Genomic DNA, 22,022 nt, shown 5'->3' with positions numbered 1-22,022 from the left:
GTGTGTTTCTGGCTCTGTCACCTCTTCTAACACACATCACACCTGACAGGGCAGGTGTGTTTCTGGCTCTGTCACCTCTTCTAACACATATCACACCTGAATGGGCAGGTGTGTTTCTCTGGCTCTGTCACCTCTTCTAACACACATCACACCTGACAGGGCAGGTGTGTTTCTGGCTCTGTCATCTCTTCTAGCATACATCACACCTGACAGGACAGATGTGTTTCTCTGGCTCTGTCATCTCTTCTAGCATACAACACACCTGACAGGGCAGGTGTGTTTCTGGTTCTGTCATCTCTTCTAACACACATCACACCTGACGGGGCAGGTGTGTTTCAGGCTCTGTCACCTCTTCTAACACACATCACACCTGACAGGGCAGGTGTGTTTCTCTGGCTCTGTCATCTCTTCTAGCATACATCACACCTGATCGGGCAGGTGTGTTTCTGGCTCTGTCATCTCTTCTAACACACATCACACCTGACAGGGCAGGTGTGTTTCTGGCTCTGTCACCTCTTCTAACACACATCACACCTGACAGGGCAGGTGTGTTTCTCTGGCTCTGTCACCTCTTCTAGCATACATCACACCTAACAGGGCAGGTGTGTTTCTGGCTCTGTCACCTCTTCTAACACACATCACACCTGATGGGGCAGGTGTGTTTCTCTGGCTCTGTCACCTCTTCTAACACACATCACACCTGATAGGGCAGGTGTGTTTCTGGCTCTGTCACCTCTTCTAACACACATCACACCTGATCGGGCAGGTGTGTTTCTGGCTCTGTCACCTCTTCTAACACATATCACACCTGAATGGGCAGGTGTGTTTCTCTGGCTGTGTCACCTCTTCTAACACATATCACACCTGACAGGGCAGGTGTGTTTCTCTGGCTCTGTCATCTCTTCTAACACACATCACACCTGATAGGGCAGGTGTGTTTCTGGCTCTGTCACCTCTTCTAACACACATCACACCTGATGGGGCAGGTGTGTTTCTTTGGCTCTGTCATCTCTTCTAACACACATCACACCTGATAGGGCAGGTGTGTTTCTGGCTCTGTCACCTCTTCTAACACATATCACACCTGACAGGGCAGGTGTGTTTCTCTGGCTCTGTCACCTCTTCTAACACATATCACACCTGATAGGGCAGGTGTGTTTCTCTGGCTCTGTCACCTCTTCTAACACACATCACACCTGATGGGGCAGGTGTGTTTCTCTGGCTCTGTCACCTCTTCTAACACACATCACACCTGACGGGACAGGCATGTTTTTCTATTCTCATTATTGTCTCATTAAGCTCAGAACACATTTGACCAGATTGCCTAATACAAGATAAAGACAATTGCTTCCTCTGCTATAAGCAAAGAAAAGAAAAATCTAAGTAAACATTAGAACTGTGACACCAACTCTAAATGCAGACATGGTGCTTCTGGTAATTGGATAGGAAGACTGTCAAAAATCCTTGGGCTGGGGAAGATAAAAACAATTGATGCCTTTTTATTCCTTGTCAATTTTTAAAAATTTTTTGTCTTAACAGTAGTTGGTTCTGTGCCAAGAACTGTTCTGTACAAGGAAGAGAAAAATCAAAGTTATTTGAAGACATTATTATTTTTAAAATGCGTTTCTGCGAAGATGGTTGGAATTTCTTTTTGCTAGCTCATCTCTCCTTGAAGAGTTTTAAATAAAGATAAAAATTAAAACCTCATCTCAGTTTGCCGAGCAAATTGCTGAGGAGAGAAACGTGGCTCACGGTGGTCTGGTGCAGCGCCTCGGCCTTCACAGCCTTTCGCTGTTTTTCTCCTTTGACTTTCACAGAACATTTCCTGCTGCTGTGTCTTCCAAGTCATAGGCCGTGATTCATTTGCAAGATAGAATCCTGTCTGCGCTCTGTCTGTCAGCTCTGCCCGGGCTGTCTCGTCCTCATGTCATTCTGACAGCTGGACTCAGGCTTCGATTCTCTTCTCTAACTGCAGCTTCGATGGAGCCCCCAGATGATACCTCCATGTTCAGATCCGACCCTTTGGCTCCGGCCTTGCCTTACAAGTTTTGTTTTAAAAGTGTTCATAGACACAGGCTTCTCCAGAGTGGAGAAGGAAGAGATTGGGCTGGATCAGAATGCACGGACTCTGACCGTGGTCTTAACTGCTCCAGACTGACTTTCTTCTTTACCGGCCGCATGGACTTGGGCAAATACCTTCTGGTCTCATGTCTGTGTCATCATTTGTTGCCTCAATCAAGGAAGAGGGTGGGCAGTAACATTACTGAGGTAACATTACAGGGTGCATAGAGGGTCCCTGCTGCCTCTGGGAAGCCCGCCACCCTCTACTCTGACTTTCTTCATTTGTTTCTTTCAGTAGGAGTGGTTAGGAGAATGTTCAGTTCATAAAGCTAGCCCTCCCTTGTTCAAGGCTAGTGACACTTAAAGCGTTCCTCAACTTCCCTTTTAGTCTGGTTAGCTCCTTCCTTCCAGTCTTATGCACCACCCAGTCCCCCCACTGTAAAGAACTGTATCTCCTCTAGTCAAAGAAAGGAGTGTTTTTAAGTCAATGCCCCTCTCTGCTGCTTCTGCTGTCCTTACCCTCACCTTCCAATGCTTAGTGAATGAGCTCAGCTTCTGCAGAAGGCTCCCTAGATGGTCCTCCTCTCCCCCACCCGGAAGTCCCTAAATGTTTACTGATCGACACCTCACTCCACCCAACTCCTGGCTCTGCTATTTAAATTCTCCTTAGCTAAATCTGAGTCAATCTTCAAATTTACATTTAACAACTAATGATATTTCAAACTCCTTGACTAGCATTGCCAGCCAAAGAAAATATAATGCAATGGATACATATGATTTTAAATATCCCAGTGGCCATTATAGACGTTAAATAAAGAAGTATCTAAGAAGCCATATAACAAGATTAGCTCAAAAAATCCAAATATAATTTTGATAGATAGTGAACACAAAATTCTAAAGAGATATTTGCACTTTTTAAAGTACACAAAGACCACAATTTCTGATACAGAGTTAATAGTCACAGTACTTTCCAGGTTAGACTATTCATAGTCCAGCTTCTGTACCAGTGGAGGCTGCTCTCCTGGGCAGTGCAAAGCTACTTGACCAAATTTTTCTGACTCTAACTTTCTGGATAATTCTTGATTTTCATTAACATCTCAGTTCTCTTCTCTTCTGTATCTGCGTTGACCCGCTTCTGTCTCTCTTCACCTTCTGCTGATTGTCTCAGCCACCCAAAAGATCCATTTATATATTCTCTGATTTAGCCCTGCCTCCTCTAAAGACATAGAAGTCAGGACAACCAATCTGGCGGATCATAAGCCCATCAGTTAAGTCAGGCTAGATGGTCGGGACTGAGAAGGGGAGGAAAAGTTTTTGTTTCTTTCTGTATCCTACTGATCGATACTCAGAACCAGTTTCCATTGTGTTTCTGAGTGTTTTATTCTTCCTTCCTTCCCTCATGCCTCTTTTGTGGCACTGTTCTGCAGAAGTGCCTCTTGGCTGGACTCCTCACTCATCCTCTCTGAACAGCAACTGGTGCAATTGAAAAGCTTATAAAAAGAACCCTTGGAATAGCCACGCAGCTGTCTGCAGTAATGGCTTGTGGGATGTAACGAATGACTAAGTATCAGAATATTAGGGCATCTTATTTTAGCCCATTTGTGTGTACCCCACAACACAGGAGGCAAACCTGATCTAGAAGGCTGCTCTGGTGTCTGAATGCCTCATGATGAAGTGTAACACGCTAACAATGAGCTACTCCAAATATTCATACCAACTTGTTTCTGTTTCTTCCTGAAATGCATCTGGTCAGGAAAAAAAATGCATAGATCTAGAGGACCACATGTTTTGAAAGGCGAATATATGTATTGTAAAAGGAGCAGCGGGCTGTGTTCCCCCCACCTGGCTAGCTTTACCCAAAATAATTACACAGAAACTGTATTCTTTTAAACACTGCTTGGCCCATTAGTTCCAGCCTCTTATTGGCTAGCGCTTACATATTGATCTAACCCATTTCTAATAATCTGTGTAGCCCACGAGCTGGCTTACCAGGAAAGATCTTAACCTGCATCTCTCTGGAGTGAGAGAATCATGGCGACTCACTGACTCGGCTTCTTTCTCCCAGAATTCTGTTCTGTCTACTCCGCCTACCTAATTTTCTGTCCTATTAGGGCCAAGCAGTTTTCTTTATTAGTTAACCAATGAAAGCAACAGAAAAGATACAAGACCCACCTCCATCAATGTATAAAAGAAAGATACTGATTATCACCAAAGTTTTCTACCTACGAGGCATTGCTCAGTAGGGACCATAGCTTTTGAGGGCTGAAATAGCGTCAGGCAAATCTACAGGAGGAAGCCAGTCAGTGCCATCTAAAAGTTAAAATAAGTGGTTGCATACCCTTAATCCCAGTACTTGGGAGAAGAGGCAGGCAGAGATCTGTGAGTTGGAAGTTCACCTGGTCTACATATCAAGTTCTGGGCCAACTAGAACTATATGGTAAGATCCCTTGTCAAAAAAAAAAAAAAAAGACAAAACAAAGCAAAAAGCAAAACCAAAAACCCCAACAGCCTACTCCCTCCCAGATGTCATCATCCCTGGCATGTGTGGGATGGCTAGCTCTTGACTCACAGATTAAATGGGACCGTCTGAGGCGTCAGCTTCTCACCTGTTTCAGGGAGATTAGCAAACACCTGTTTCCACCCGTTCGCTCATCTTCCATCTTAGCGGCCCCATGATAACACATGCTTGAGATGTCTGCCTCCACCCCGACATTAGCTAGGAATAGAAAAGACTCTCTCCCATCACTTCACAACTCAATAATTCCTAAGAGTTAGTGATAGCCATGAACTCTTTGGGGACAATCCTCAGATCGCCCCACGTGTCACTGGTCCTGTCATAAGAAATTATTTTATAAAAAAGTAAAATAAATTTTATTGCTCTTAATTAAGTGACCTCTGCAAGTGACACTGTGCTTTATCAGATTCTAATTGGATAGCAGAAAAAAATGGCTTTAAGGAATTGTAAACATATTCATATGTATCTTACAATATAAATATATTTACAGTTTTTTATTTTAAATATACAGATCACGTGAAATATATATAACATAATTTATCGATTTATGAAGAAGGTGTATTTCACATAAAAGTAGCTACAGGATCAGTGTATTTTGTTTGCACTGATAAAGGGCTAAAATTTGACCAGCTGCAGAATCTCCATTGCCCCATAACTTATTGTCTAGTCTTCCCTGGGAAAATGCTAAGTTGGTCCAAACCTTCTCTTGAGATCAGCTTTGCCACATCCGCTCACTGGTGGTCCTGGGAACCTGAGATCAGGTGAGCCTCTACCCCTGCCATCTGCAGTGTGAGGGACATTTTCATTTCAGAATGTCAGAGCCTTTTCCTCAGCCTCCTGCTTCATGGCTTCCTTCCTGTGGCAGGAGCTGGGGGAAAGTCCATGGCTGCAGAGATAGCAGGCTGCAGAAAGACACAGTGTGAATTTTGGTTGTACCCACCATTTTGAACAGGCTGCCATTTTTCGTTCTGGAGGTTTGGCAACAGTGTTTCCAGACAGCAAGGGTGAAAGGCTGTGTGTTGCATGAGCCATGGTGATGGGCACAGCATTAGGAGCATCAGTTTTGTGTCCACTTGGGACAGGTCTCTTCCCTGTCTCCGGATAAACTGCTGCGCCTCTCCAAACCCATTTACTTTTTCCTCTACATTTGTTTATATTTGACTGTATTGCTCTTGTTATTGATTACATTTGATTATTGATTATATTGCTCTTGTTATTGATATTGATTACATTTGATTAAATTGTTCCTGTTATGGACTTATTGGGACAAACAAAGATGATGCTCTCAACCCAACTAGCAAAATATCTAATTTATAGTACGGTCTCTTAAACACTAGTCATTGTGGGAATATTCAGGGAATAATACTATACAGAAGCAGATACTACAAATCTAGCTGCAATCCGTTTCATGGATACAAGGCCTTTATATGTGTTCAGGAGCTGCAAGTCAGAAGTCTCAACTCAAATTATGGTGTCTCTTAAAAACTGGCATCTCTGGAAACGAGCACCTCAGGGACTTAGTGGTAGAATGTTTGTTCGGTTTGTGGGAACCCTGGGTTCAGCATCAACAGTACCCCAAAGTTAATTAACAGAAAAAAATTAAAGCAAGAAAAAATACACATTGCTTTCTTCAAGTTCCGTAATATTTGTTGTTTAGACGTTGTATGGCATGTGTCGTGAATCAGCTACACATGAAACTGAACTGTGCTCTTATAAAGTCAGTGGAAATTTAACACTGTTCCCATTTGGTTTTCAAGGCAGATTTCTACCAGTGACAGCAAACTAAATACTTATGCATTTTCTTTTTTTATGGTAGGAAAAATAATTCCACATATGCTGTTCAATATTTTTAACTGGGTTTTATGTAACTATATTCAGATTCACGTTTATATATAGAAAGAAAGTTATCTTTGAAAACAAAGCAAGGTTTCTGGACCGCATGGGAATGCCCGGCTGCTGCTTTGGAGATAATTCTGATCATTTCCCTTGCTCCATAATCCATGGAGCTGCTAAGTGATCCCTGTGCTTTTCTGGGATTGTTTTGTCTCTTTTTCTCTTCAGCATTTGTAGGCTGATGTAAAGAGAACATTAAAAACCTAGATGATATTAACTTCATATGTATATATTCGTCTCTGTAGAAAGAAACTGAAATACTTGGTTTTGAAGTATTTTGGAATTATCTCTGAGTTTTAATCATTTATCCCGATCATGTAAGCACTGACGCTTTCTTCTCACCTCTCCCAGGTCACTTGTTGGTTCCAGAAAACAATAAGAGATCTACAGGAACAGAGTCTAGGCTCGTCACTTTCTGAAAACAAGGAGCTAATCTGTAAGCACGAGGACCTGGAAGTCAGAGCTAAGGTAAGACACAGTTGAATAAGTGGGAAATGCAAATAGAACTTCTCTTCAAATAAGGTTGAATCAGCCATTTATACTGGGTATCAAGAGAAAGAACTATTTGCTTTGAATAATCTACTGATTTCATGGAACTAATCATTAGAGAATTAGGTACCACTGCCCACTGACTTCTAGAATAACAGTAAGACTTCTTTTTCTTCTTCTTCCTCTTCCTCCTCTTCTTTTCTTATCCTTCTTGTTCTTGTGTGTGTGCACACACATACACAAATCATAAATACTGTCATGACTATCATGCTATGATGGGTTATATCTCTCTATATGAAACACTAAAACCAAACTACAACAAAAGCAGTTTTAAGTTTCTGATTTCTCACCACGCAAAATATTGGATACACTAAGTTCCAGCTGTATCAGTCAGAACATTGGATACACTAAGTTCCAGCTGTATCATTACTCAGAATATTGGATACCCTAAGTTCTTGCTGTATCACTCAGAACATTGGATACACTAAGTTCCAGCTGTATAATCATTCAGAATATTGGATACACTAAGTTCCTACTGAATCATCACCCAGAACATTGGATACACTAGGCTCTTGCTGTATCCTCACTCAGAACATTGGATACACTAAGTTCTTGCTGTATCCTCACTCAGAACATTGGACACACTTTACTCCTCTGTACCACATTTTCATGGGCACCTCTAAAAAAGAAACTTAGGAATTCCTGGGGAATATATGTGTGTAAGCACTTACCTGTAAGTAGTAGTCCCCAAATGTTTCCATCCATCAGGCAAACTTTCAGATGGTTTTTTATGGTAGTTTGAATGTTATTTGCCCTCATAAGTCTGTAGGAGTGGCACTCTGAGGAGGTGTGGCCTTACTGGAGTAGGTGTGGCCTTGTTCAAATATATTACCATGGGGGTGGGCTTTGAGGTCTCCCATGCTCAAGATATGCTCAGTGTCTCCGGCCACTTCCTGTGGGATCAAGGTGTAAGAACTCTCAGCTCCTCCAGCACCATGTCTGCCTGCACGCTGCCTTGCTTGCCACCATGATGATAATGGACTAAACCTCTGAGCTGTTAAGCCAGCCCCAATTAAATGCTTTCCTTTCTAAGAGCTGCCATGGTCTCTTCACAGTCATAAAAACCCTAAGTCAGACAGTTTTCATATGTGAGTTTTCAATAATCTTATTCTTTGAGAAACGATTCAATTTTTTACATGTCCCAAATAGGAAGCAGCACATTGCCTTCTGGACTCATGTTTGTGTGCAGCCATGAGAGGGGACGGGGGATGTCATTTTCAGAGAGAATTGATTGGAAATAAGGCATCTAGTGGGGGTCATTTCTGAACCTCATGGAAGTAACCAGGTTCACAGGGAAGGCAGGCGTCGGTGCTTCCCGCAGTGAGGCTGGCCAGCAGGGAGCTGGATGGCACAGACTGTGGTTGTCAGTCTTGTCAGTTTCTTCTAAGTAAGCCGCAGAAATAGCTCCATTGTTTCCTGCTGGAGTACATTTAAATTGAGAAGTGGAGTAGCTTTTACAGCTTTCAATGAGGTTCCAGAGTGTGCTGAAATAGTTGTGGGTGTTTAAATAGAACCTTGGAGCATGAGTCATTGTTTTAGCTATGCCATTTTTATTTAATATGGAAATGATTTTCCTATCACATATATAACTGAGAAGGGAATAGCGAACATGGATTGTTTTAAGTCATCCTTAGATGGCATCATAAATCAACTTGTTATCCCGAGCCAATGAACAGTGAGATGCCCTTGAACAGGAGCCAATGAGCAGTGAGATGCCCTTGAACAGGAGAGCCTTCTCTGCAGTTGAGAGCCAATGAGCAGTGAGATGCCCTTGAACAGGAGAGCCTTCTCTGCAGTTGAGAGCCAATGAGCAGTGAGATGCTCTTGAACAGAAGAGCCTTCTCTGCAGTTGAGAGTGCATTGCAAACTCTACCTCAGAACACAAGAGAAATGAGGCTGAAGAAAACACTTCCGGTAACCTTGGAGACTTTAGAGGTGGGTCATAGTCTCTTTAGAGATGGAGGTTATAAATCTTCATCTTCCAGGGAGATTTACAGCCATGCTATGCAAGCGTCCCCCTCAGCTTCCCCATCAAACCTAGAGCCGGAGTCTGTTTTACAATTCCCCTATGAAAATTTGTATGCGTGCTGAAATTTACAAGGGACTTAGAAGTGTTAGTCATGCACGCCCATGCTCGCCCTGGTTTTTTCAGATGAGAGTACAGTCATTATGAAGGCCTTTATCAGCAGTGGTCTCTACAGTTCTGAGGAGCAAACTGAGAGTGATGTGTAAAAACGTTACCTCCTGTATTTGGGTCCAGTAGTGTTCGCATCCACCAGCTTCAGGACCCAACCCGTCTTCCATGAGTCATCTAATCTGATTTTCCAAGCCATTGAAAATATTTTCCACTTGTGGTTGACTTCATAAACTAGGTTTGTGATCTTGGCCCCGGGTTCCTATAAATAATATTATTAGAATATCTTGTGAAAAGCACCAGTGCTGTGGTCCCACAGAAACACTATTTAAAGGAAAAAGGCAACGGCGAAGCTTTCTAGTATGGGAAAAGGAAGTACAGGAGAACTTCCTGCAGGTTTATTTGAATAATTTGTGTGAGTGATTACCAGCTATACAGCCACTATATGCTGACGTACCACACTATTTTAATTTGAAAGAAAAAATTGAAATTTGGAAGTGTAAACTCTCTTACTTTGTTCCTATTTCAAGCCATCACAAGCCCTGGCCATTTTGGGTGTTTAGATTGTCCTACAATTTTACGTGAACATTAGGAATGGCCTTCCATTTCTTCAGATAGGGCCCTGAAGATCCTGACAAGTATTTTTACTTTGAATCTCTAGATATTTGGAGGATTATTACTCTTCTAATTTCTTTCTTTTTAAAAATTTTGTGTTATGTGTATGGGTGTTTACCTGCATGTATATCTATGTACTGTGGATGCAATGTCCACAGTACCAAAAGAGGGTATCGACTCCCCTGGAACCGGAGTTACAGATCATTGTTTACCATCATGTGGGTGCTGGGAACCAAACCCCAATCCTCTGGAAGAACAGCCAGTGCTCTTAACCACTGGGTCATCTCTCCAGCCTCTAGTGTTGCCATCTTAACACTGTTTAATTTTCTGGTTCATATTCGTAGAATGTCTTTCCATTTATTTAGGCTTTTCCTGGATTTCTCCCCCATTTTCAGCAGTGATAATGTTCAGTGCCCTAATCTTGTACCCTTTTCATTAAATTTCTTCCTATTTTATTATTCCTTATATTACAATAAATCAAACTGTCTTCTAATTTCCTGTTCATATTGGTCATTGTTAGTCTATAGAAACAAAGAAGATGTGGGGGTGGTAGTGGATTAGCTCTGAGAGGCTGTAGGTACCCGACTGGATTTTCTACATGTATGATTATGTCATACACAAACCTCTTTTATAGTTTTTGTTATTTGTTTCTTACTCATCTGTCATGGTAGTTTGAATGTAATTGGCCCCAAAATCTCACAGGGAGTGACACTATTAGGAGGTGTGGTTTTGTTGGAGTGGGTGTAGTCTTGTTGGAGGAAGTATGTCACTGTGGGAGAGAGCTTGAGGTGTCCTATGCTCAGTTGACTTCCTGTTGCCTGCAAGATGTAGGACTCTCAGTTACTGCTCCAGCACATCTACCTGCACACTGCCTTGCTATCCACCATGATGAATAAGGGACTGAACTTCTGAAACTGTTAGCAAGCTACCCCAGTTAAGTGTTTTCTTTATAAGGGTTTCTGTAGTCATGATGTCTCTTCACAGCAATAGAAATCTTAACTAAGGCATCTGTCTCCACAGAGAGAGAGACAGAGAGAGAGAGAGAGAGAGAGAGAGAGAGAGGAGAGAGATTGTTTTTTCAGAGTACTGTAGACCAGAGATTCTCCAGCTACAGTAGGATTTGATGTATCAGGCTTAGGATGTGGTCCCAACAGTGCTTTCATGTGTAGCAAGCTCCTATGTAATGCTGTGATGTTGGCCTTTGAACCATACATTGGAGGTTAAAGAGATAAAGAAAAACAAAACAATAACAAAACAAATACAACCAAGCAAACAAAGAGTGGAATCAAAGACAATGTAAGTTGTAGAGTCCCAAAGACATTATAAGTTGTAGTCATGGTTAAAACCTAGGTGTAAATTAATCTCTCTCTCTCTCTCTCTCTCTCTCTTTCTCTCTTCTCATCCATCCACGCACCCACCCATCTATCCATCCACCCACCCATCCATCCATCCATCTATCCATCCATCTTAGATTGATAGATATGTGTATGAATGTTTGCTTGGATGTATATATGTACCCCTTGTGTGTAGTTGATGCCTGCAAATAACAGAAGGTGGCATCACATCCCTCAGAGTTGGAGTTACAGATAGCCGTGAGCCACTGTGTGGGTGGTGGGGACTAAATTCAGCCCTCCGCAAGAGCAACAAGTCCTCCTAACTACCAAGCCATCTCCCCAGCCATGACTATATAAATCTAAATAGATCTCTAGTATGGACAAGATTGCCCATGTGTAGGACTTGATTTCCTTTGGCTTCTTGTCCCCTCCCCCATCTTGGACCCATTAAACAGGTGATTGAAAATCAAAAGGTAAGTATGTGAGATTTCTGATTGTTTCTTTAAAAAATATGTAGATGAGGAGTGGGGATGACCTGGAAGGAGTTGGAGGAGGGAGAAGCATGATCAGAATATATTTTTGAGTGAAAGCATATGATTACTACTCTCTGTAACTACCACTGAAATGGAATATTTAGTATAAAGGAACTACTTGTATATTTCTTTGATGCTTCAGGAGGTGTGGGGCAATACAGAGTTCAAATAACCAGTTTTCAGGTTATCCAAATATTTTCTTAGTATTTCACAAGCATTGGAGTGTTTTCTTCTCATTCCTGCATATGTTAATTTACACAGAGAAACTCAGTACTTTGCTGTTCCGTCTTTCGTCCTTCCCTGACTTCCTTCCCTGAAGACAGGTACAAAATTTAAAAAGTTAAAATAAAGCATCCTCCTTCCTTAAGTCAGTCTACATCCTATCTGACGACTGTAAGAAAAAATCTGTGAATCTGCTGCTTTTGTACTACTTTGTATAGATTGTAAATCAAATATGAAATGTCTCAAGGCAAAAACTAACCGTGCTCTCCCAACACTAGGACACCTGTATCCGCATATCTCAATTCCTCTGTCTTCATTTTGGTGAATAATTTGTTTTACTTGCCTGATTTTTAAATGAACTTCCCAATTATAAGCAGATGTCATTTTTCACAGAACATAAATTAGAAACAATTCCATCACTAACAGTCACAAATCTGTATAAATAGTATTGAGTTTGCCAGTGAGCCTTGGGAAAATCCATAAAAGGCTGTTTTTGTTTTTTAAATTGGTAACCCAATTCTTGTCTCTTACTTAGGGCTAGTTTCAAGCTCAGCAAGCCATATCCTTTTAATTTCCAAGGGAAATTTGCATTTTAAAGCAATATATCTGTTTTAGAAGGAGCTAAGTTCCACAGAAACAGAAGGCTGCGGTCTGTAATCGCTAGGTTGGAGGCACCTGCTCTCGCTGTTATGGTGCCCTCAGCTCACTCTGTGTAAATGCCTCAAAGAAGATTAGATTGCTTTTGTTTTGAGTCCTGATTTTCCTTCTTGTCTCCTGATTCTTTATTAGTCAATCCTAAAATGGAAATTCCCTCAACGTCTGGCTTTGTCTAGTTCCTCTTTTAATGAAGCCTAATCAGATGGTAACAGTGGGCTGGAGTCCTGAGTCCTGCAACCTCCTAGTGCTGCTGTAGAATCCGGCTGGTGATTCCTCAGGTCCTGGCCTGATTTCCTTGGTTTACTATGCTCTCAGATTCCATGTTCTTGTCTCACGGTCTCACTCAGAGCTGCCGACTCACAATCTCCATCCCGTTCCTTTGTTTATCAGCCAAGTCTGGGCAACAGGGACTGTTCTGTATCCGTTCTGTCACCTTGTCTCTGCTGCTTCCTCATTCTGGATGATTCTGAGACAATTGGCATAACTTTTAATTGGATACATTAGAATATATTTATATCGGCCATGAAAATTCATTTAGTTAGCATAGGTTAATTCCCTGTTTCATCCTATATTCATTTATTATTATTATTATTTTGTGCATGGGTGTTTTGCCTGTCTGTGTGTCTGCGTGTTTGTGTGTCTGTGTACCACATGTCTGCCTGGTACCTCGTGGAGGCCAGAAGAGGGTGTTGTATACTGATGGAGTCCCAGACATCTTCTAAGGGGCCACGTGGGTGCTGGGAATCAAGGCCAGGTCCCCTGGAGGAGCAGCCAGTGCTCTTAACTATAGAGCCATCTCTCCAGTTCCACTCTTCGTTCTTGACCCCTCCCTTGTTTCTTGGTCATTTTCACTTCCCCCCACTTGTCATCTTCACTTCCCTTGACCGCGCCCACCTTGATTTTAAGGCTTGTTTTAGACGTCTCCGCCCATAGGAAATGCTTGGGAAAGCCTTGCTCTGGTCAGCTGCTTTTCTCTTATGATCACGAACCCTCTCACCCCCACTCCCACCCCTCCCACACCCACCCCTACCTTTCCTTGCCTTGACTTAACTACTCTGGCCAGGGCTGTTCCATAAGCACCAACCCCTGCCTTCTACCCAGTCCCAGCTCCAAGATCCCCAGCTAGAACTCCCATCCAAGCTAAAGCCTGAGAGAGGGCATCTCAGGTTCGCTAACGGGAAGGGACAGGTGCTTTCCATTAAGCATTTGTTTGGTTCCCACTCGAGCTCACAGGGATTCCTTTGGTGTTAGTCAGCTGTCCTTAAGAGATGCTGAAGAATGCGTTTTGGATTGTCCCTCACACAGTGTGAGAGTGCTAAACCCCACCCAGCGCCATCGGCCGCTACTGCACAGGTTACTGAGCACAGAGATAGAGTGCTGTAGGTCTCCTTAGTGACACGCTGCATCAGAGCCTACAGAGAGGGAGATACACGGAAGAAATTCTAGTCCTGACTGCATTTTGTTTGACGGCAGATGACGTCTTCCATACCGTTAGAGGCAAGGGTTTGCTCCTACAATGAAGAGAGAGTGGATGAATATCCTACATACAGCTACGAAAGCTTTACAGGAAATGTCTAAATAGCTATACAGGTATTTGGAAAATTTTAAGAAAGGAAAACCTAAAAAATGTTTATTTTGATTTTCTCTTCACATTCAAGCCTTTTTTTTTTCTGAATGATAGCATGAAGAAAGAATGAAACAGAACCCAGTATTTCAGAGATATTTCAAACTCATGATGGATTGCCAAACAAGTCTCTTGCCAAGTGTGAAGACAAGGCTTTTACTTGGCATTGTATCTTCCGTAGCCCGTTTCAAACTTTACTGGATTTATAAAACAGAATTTAAACTTTAGATTTACAAGTCATCAAGGCAGTAGCATAATTTTTAAGAAGCCAGTCTCTTTAGTTTTAATGCTAAAACTTCCATGATTATACAATCTAAACTCCATTTATTGGAATGATCACAACATGTTTTAGGCCACTTGTTACCTGTTTATTACTACCTTATGAATATTCTCATTGTCATCCTAACATTTCATGGGTTAGAAATACTATTGCTTCTTCAATAAAATATTCAGCTTTTTAAAAATAATTTTCACCATTCCAATAAAAATTATGATTCAATGAATATGAAGTAAATCTCAAAATATGATTTTAAAACTTTCCTAAAAGATGTTACTACCTTTACAACCATTGTTCTAGTTTTTATCGATGACCATGGTGGGTAAAACACAAGCAGAAGCCTTCCCTTTGTTAATTTAATCTATTTCACACAGGGGAATTTCTATATGAGGCTGAAACCTCACAATTTCCCCTATAGTTGATTTACATGTGTTTGGACCCTCAAAATATGCCCAGTAGATCCTCTAACAGACACACTAAGCCACGGCAGGTCACTAATGCGACTACTTCACCAACCTGCAGGCCGATCAGAGTGTAGATAAACTGTGTTCTCTAATACTGCTTTGGTCAGTCAGGCTTTTATTAATTTTGATTGAAAAAAAGAAACACCAGTCTGAATAAAGTAATAACCAACTAGGAAAAGAAAAGTCTTAGGGGAGCAAGAAAGCTAAAGAAAACAGACAGCAAAGATGTAAGAAGAAAACACAGTGGTTCTCAGAAAATATAAATCTTGGGAAAATACCCTCTGCAGTTTCCCACGTACTTTTTTGTTTGTTTTGTTTTTTGAGACAGGGTTTCTCTGTAGCTTTGGAGCCCACCCTGGAACTAGCTCTTGTTAGACCAAGCTGACCTCGAACTCACAGAGATCCGCCTGCCTCTGCCTCCCGAGTGCTGGGATTAAAGGCGTGTGCCACCACCGCTTGGCTTCCCACATGCTTGATATCTACTTAAAACTAAGGAAGAATAAGAAGATTCCCCCGTATTCTAGTCACTGGTGTGGGGCTTTGTTTATCATGTTCTTTACTGATTTTATATTTTGCTTCCAAACTTTATTATGCCACAGCCATTTGTTCAGTAACAGCCACAAGCACCTGTCCTGCACTGCTGAATGGGCTGCACTCAGTGGCCAAACAGTGGAGAGAATAAAAGAACCCACAAATGCTCTAGCCATGGTTTGGGGGTGCTGCTTGCTTTGTTTTCCTTGCAATGAGAAGAAAATAGCCTAACTCATATTTGGAAATTAATTTGGGGATATCTGTTGTTTCTAGCATAGCCTATCAGTCCTAATCCCAGCAGGGTTATTTATGAATAATTAGGCTAATAAATCAAATCTGGGAGCACTTCAAATACCGGATTGTGGAGTACAGCTGATGAGTCATTGAAGGAAGCCGCCACAGAAGCAGGAGCACCACCAAGTGGTGGTGCCAACACTGGTCTGCCTGGGAAGTCGGACTCAATTGCAAAAGTTTAGCCTGGGGCGACTTAGCAAGTTAGGAATATAAAGCTTTCTTCCAGACCCACATCCTGCTCCTTTCCAGAATTCTCTACAGGGAGGCTAAATTGCACGTTTCTTTCATCCATAGATGAGACAGGGTTCTTTCTGCCGGCAGCCTGTGCCCTTGCAGGGATGTACCGCGGGAGGGCATAGTTCACAAGGCCCGCGGGCAGTGCACTCTGAACACAAGGCCGGTGAGGGAGCCCTCTTTCTCTAGGATGACCCTACAGTCGGACAGGTCAGCCTGGAAATGCCTGGAAGGAAGCATAATGAGGAGGACCTGCGCAACAGTTCACTTGACATAATCAGAATTTGTGCTTCCTGCCCGCTCGCTGCCATTCTTCCGGAGCGTAAACATTTCTTTCAAAAACATGCCTGCTCAACGCAGACTTTCAAATGTTCCCTGATTAAAATTGCCAGGTTTGTTTGTACCATCTGCTAATGCAATCATGTGAAATTCGGATTTTTCTGTCAATGAGTTAATCGTCCTGGTACTGAACCAAATGGGATCAGAGATTTAAGACTGAGGAAGAAATGGTCTGCATTCAGTGAGGCGGTCTTGGAATCGGCCGTGCTTTGGGAGTAGTCTGTGAAGTCAACATGGGCCTCTGCCCCATCTGGTTTGGGCAGGAACAGCCTGTCAGCCCTCCTCAGCCTCTTACACATGCGTCCCCATCTCATTTTGTCCATCTCCCCTCACCTCAGAATTACATCGTGAAATCAAGCATGGAGTGACAATGTATCATAAGGTACCGAATTACGATGTCTTCTCCTCTGTGGGGAAGTTTTGTGTGAAGCAAAGCTTATTAAACATACTGCAATTGTTATTTCTTTTGCTTTTCAAATTGGAGTAGTGGACATATTTTACTTTTTGAACCCACTTAATGGCGATCCATAACTTCATTTGAAATCTTGCCCAAGACTGTAACAAAAATAAGAGAAAGAAATCTTTCCCCCTTTCTTGTCTAGCCACACTAATCCTCCAGGGGAACTTAGAGCAAGCTCGATTTCTCTAACAAATGGAATACTGAGTGGTGCCGTTTAAAAAGGGTCACTACTGGGAGTGACAAACATGGAAATAATGGAATGACCCAGAGAGACAGCCAGAGCCCAGGAGTAGACGCGGCCGCTCGACTTTATTGAGTCAGGGATATGCACGCACCTCTGTCTAATTGGAAAGCCAGGGAAATGGCAGACCTTGGCTTCTGCTGGTGGGGACACACACTGGAAATGCTTTACTGCAAAGTGACTGTAACCCTGTAAAACGTTTAACACGGAAGAGACAGCGGGAATGGCTCAGAGAAAAAGAACTAAGATTCTCGCCATTGGGCTCCCCCAGCCTTGACAAGGTTGACAACTGTATTTTTTAAGAAGTGTGATGGATTCAGATGACTCCCGAAAGTTTTATCTTAAAAAAAAAAAAAAAACAAAACAATAATAAAGCAGTAAAAGTGTCTCCTCAGAAAAATGCCTGGGGAAATACATCATTGCCGTGGTATAGAAACGCATCAGAAACTGCCTGCAGATTGCCCAAAGAAAACAGAGCCAATTTTCTGAGAAGATTGAATAGGAAAAGTGAATGCACCCAGCTTTATTTAATGCCCATGAGTTCATGTGAGAATGTAATTAAGAATGGGAAGAGATGAGAGGCTGAACCCGGTTCTTTGTCGTTTCCTCAGAAGGTCGAGGTCTACTCTTTTTACCTGGATTCAAAATAGCAAGTGACAGTGTGTGTGTGTGTGTGTGTGTGTGTGTGTGTGTGTGTGCGTGGGGGGAGGGTTGTTGGGGGGGTGTCCCACACACTTGACTCTGTACCAGAACATTCTCTCGTGTGGATTTTCATTTTTTACCCTCAAGGCAGATTGATGTGTGTTCTTAAAGAAAAGGCCTTCCTCTCCTTTTTGGTAGAGAGATTTATTAGTCTGTTCAATTGGCAAAGCAAAATTAAGCCTGCGCTTGGGCAGGAAATTTTTTATCATATCTATAATAGATATAAATACGACATTTGTTTTGCTGTAGTGAGATTTCTGATTTGAAATCCGAAAATCCTAGGGTGGTGTATGACTTTTATCATCAGGGAGGCCTTATCAAGGCCCTAGGGAAATTTAAACACAGCGACTCTCTCGGCTGATAGGGTAAACCCACCTGCGAAGGTGAAAACCTGTTGTATCCTCCTCCAGGGCGAGCTGGGGATGGAGATGATGGAGAAAGAACCTGTGCTTCGGTTTTGATTCCTCTTCTTGCCGGTGCTGAGACCTTTGGCAAGGGTGCAATTCCTCTGAGCCATAGTTGCCGTGTGGTTAAAAACGTGAATGATGGAGTGGGCCTTCGAGGGGTGGGTTAGGATGACGTGAGGTGATACACGAAGAGGACATGGCACAGTGCTCCCATGCAGGAAGGAGAAGCCATGGTTACCCCTTGCTGGCAGCTAGTGCAGCGTCCTAAAGCTTCAAGTCATCCAGTAGAACGCACCGTGGCTATGAACCATTTCTCCATATTCTGATTGTGTCTGCATCTTCCTTACACATAGCACACTGAGCAATCCCCCCTGCTTTGCCTTTATTAAGGGTCCTTCCTCACTAATCAATGCATAAGTTTCTAGTCAGTGCCGATTAAAAAAAAGATTACCTGCTGCATCTTCACGTATTAAGTATTTCTTCACATGAGGTCAAGATTACTTGTCCCATAGATATTAATGGATTATAGAATAATGGCCCAAAGTCTTGAGGTGGATCTCATGGGTAGCTAAATGTACAAAGAAAAAAGAGTGAAGAGATGGCTCAGTGGCTAAAGTACATTTTATACAAGTGTCAGGGCTGGAATTTGGGTCCCTGGACTGCATGTAAATGGCCTGTAGTTCCAACCTTAGTAGGAACAGACAGTAGATCCAGAGAGCAGACTAGTTAGCACCAACCACATCAGTGAGCTCTGAGTTTGATTGAGAATTCCTACTTCAGTGAATAAGGCAGAAGAGTGAGGACATACACTCACCGATGTGTGCCCACACACGAGTATCCATCCATCCATGCCGAGGGATGTCAGTGCATACTCATGCACAACACAGCACACATGCATACATAAAAGATGGAAAGAAATGAGGAAAAATAAACAAGGAAACAGGAAGAGTGGGGTTAGCAGGAAGACAAGCAGACAGTTCAAGGCCTCCTAGAGGGGATTGGCACACACCAGCATAGCAGAGATTTGAGAATTTCTGGGACACAGAACCCTGTTCCCCTTAACACTAAGTATCATGCTAATCAGTAACCCTTGGGGAACATACCACTACCCTTAGCTCAGAACTGGGAAAAAGAAATACCGGTACATGAAGATCAAATATTAGGTAATGGGGGGGGGGCGGATGAGAGAACTCACGGAAGAAAGTAGGGTTGATCCTCAGTGAGGCCAGGTGTGTATACTGCAGGCTGTGCCACTTCGAGAACATTTGTTCTTTCCCAACAGGTCTTTGCTGGTTTTGAAGTGGGAGGGTTATTTACCATGCTTTGGAGAAGAATGCCATGAAATAAATGTATTAGTTTTGTTCAAGAAGGGACACAATGCTCTTTGAGAAAGTGGGTGATCTTGAGAAGGCATGTGACACAAAGCCCATGCCGATGAGGAAGCTCTTCTCCTCGGTGAGGAATGTGGAGGGTTTGGTATCTGACCCTCAGGTCTCTGGACGGTAGCATGGTACAGAGACCCGGGCATTAGCCTCACTGGTCCTCTTATGGGCAATGTCACCGTGTGTAACAAAGTCTTCTGAGTCTGTGAAACATGACAGAAAAAACCACACCCAAATCCAACGATTTTCAAAGATTATAGTTACAAGCCACACTTACAGAAGGCTCCTCCCACTCCTCCTCCACCCCTTAGCCTGCCTCCCTTATTTTCATATCCCTCGATCAAAAGAGTTCCCACTTGAATACATACTGGGACAGGTTCCATGGAATTACAAAAGAATATCTGTCATTTCTACATTCAAGACTAACTCATTATCACTGAAAAACACTCTCATATTGTGTATGTATATTTAATATATTTTACAATGTAATATAGGATAGTTGTATGAAATAGCAATCTGCGTATTGCTAGAGAATGAAGTTACGTTTTATTCTTTCTTTGAAGTCCCCAGCTGTGCCAGGTGTGTTGTATGCAGTGTGTCTTATGAAATTAATGGAAACCGTCATGACACATGACCTAAACTCAGGCTTGTTTTATGCAACATAATATAGCCAATGTGATTTATTAACAGGACAGTTTTGCATAGCAGACATGCCAGGACAGAGTCAGGCTGAGATGTTTCAAGTCTGATGTTAAATTTCTTATGCTTCATGAATTGCCCTGTGCTTTATTTAACGTTAGCTGAGATGACATCGGAAAACACACTGACAAGACAGCCATCTTAGTGGCAGTCATTGTTTTATGCAGACCAATCTGGTATCACTCAAGAAACTTGAACTTGCTCAAGAAATTAACATAAATACTGGTTTATTCTAACTTGTATTTTTTTTTCCTCTGTTGCTTGTGTTTTTAACCCTCATGCCACATAAAGTAGAAAGCTAGGCTTTGTTTTTTCCTGACATATCACTAAGTGTGAAGCATTAATAGATGAGACCAGGATCAAGAAGAAAGCGGTGCATTCTGATGGGTGTTTATTTTATGAGGAGTAATGAACTTCAGTCTTTCTGTGCAGGCAAACACAAAAACAATAGCCATGGACATGGGATTCCTCTCTCTTTCTTGTACATGTTTGTTCCATTGACAAGGAGACCGATTGTGGGAGAGATACTTTTTTTACACTTGGATGAATACAAATCAGACAAAACGAGTGGGGGATGTTGAGTGTGTTTTGGAGTAGAGGTAGCAGAAATAGATGTGATCTGCTTTAGGGCGATCAGTCAAGTCCCTCTGCCATTTCCCCTCTGCCATTCTTTTCTTCTGGAGCCTGTTTTCTGTATCCTTTTCTATTCTGACTACACGTTGATACTCAAACCCACAATGTAGCATTTGCTTCTACACGATGTATTGGACTTTATGGATCAGAAAATATAATGACAGATTCCTGATTCATGTCTCCCAAATCTCTGAGGTATGGCAGAGTGAGTGTCTTAATTCTGGTTGCTGTAGTGTGAAGTATCATAGACAAAGACTGATAAGCAAGAATAACTCATTTCTCACAATTCTGGAGGTCAGGGAGGGACAAGGGTTCTGTTGTGATGAGGGCTCCTCCTGGGATGCAGATGAACTTCCCATTGTGTGCTGTGTTGCAGAAGGAGAGGTGGGTATCCTACTTAGAGGCTCTGCCCTCTGTCCTGACCTCCACCTCCCCAAACCATCACATTCAAGGATTCCATGTCAACTTTGGGTTTGGGGAAGGAGGCACATCCATTCAATTCATGACAGGATCTGTGTGCAATCACTAAAAAGGATGTTCTCTTACAGGAGTGGAATTCGACCATAGAGAAGCTGAAGAGCCAGGCCCTGGAGATTCTTCTGTCGAAGGACTTCACAGACAAAGAACACCTCCAGCTCTCTAACCAGAAACTGAATCGGCTTCAAGAAGAGTTTGGTCGACTTATGGTGGATAGAAAGACCTGGTTAACTCTGGCAAATGACTTTTTCACCAGTGCCAATAAGGTCAGTGGGAGGTCAAGATGATCATCATAGATACTTGGGCTATCTGATAAGAGACCCATTGTGTTAGCTGGTCAGGGCACATTGCAAAAGGCTAAATTCCATGTAGAATATCAAACTGATAGAAGTAGAAAAGAATTATAAGATCATATTCTTGTTGTGGCTATTGGTTGTTTTTTAACACTAAGGGATTATGTTTTGATGTACATAGAGTTACTTTTTTTTTGAGAAAAGAAGAAAAAAAACATAATCAAAAATCAAGTTTCCACCTCCTCCCAGCCTCCCATTTCCCTCCCCCTCCTCCCACCCTTCTCCCCCTCCCCCCACTCCTCTCCCCCTCCCTCTCCAGTCCACAGAGCAGTCCGGGTTCCCTGCCCTGTGGTAAGTCCTAGGTCCTCCCCCCTCCGTCCATATCTAGGAAGGTGAACATCCAAACTGGCTAGGCTCCCACAAAGCCAGCACATTAAGTAGGATCAAAACCC

At 42.5% G+C, this 22,022-nt stretch overlaps 1 protein-coding gene across 2 annotated transcripts in view; it reads left to right on the top strand.

Annotated features, from left to right (window-relative positions):
• Ccdc141 (coiled-coil domain containing 141) overlaps window positions 1-22,022 on the top strand; it is a 147,812-nt gene that overhangs the window by 48,537 nt on the left and 77,253 nt on the right. For both annotated transcript variants that reach the window (XM_041639829.1, XM_041639830.1), the window contains exons 6-7: window positions 6,821-6,937; window positions 21,349-21,543. In XM_041639829.1, the coding sequence (XP_041495763.1) occupies window positions 6,821-6,937; window positions 21,349-21,543 (312 nt within the window). The remainder of the gene's footprint in view (window positions 1-6,820; window positions 6,938-21,348; window positions 21,544-22,022) is intronic.

This window comes from Microtus oregoni, unplaced genomic scaffold, assembly GCF_018167655.1.
Source record: "Microtus oregoni isolate MIOR12 unplaced genomic scaffold, Mior012 000060F_ref0000265, whole genome shotgun sequence".
Taxonomy (NCBI): domain Eukaryota; kingdom Metazoa; phylum Chordata; class Mammalia; order Rodentia; family Cricetidae; genus Microtus; species Microtus oregoni.
This window is presented reverse-complemented; position numbering and strand designations above follow the sequence as displayed.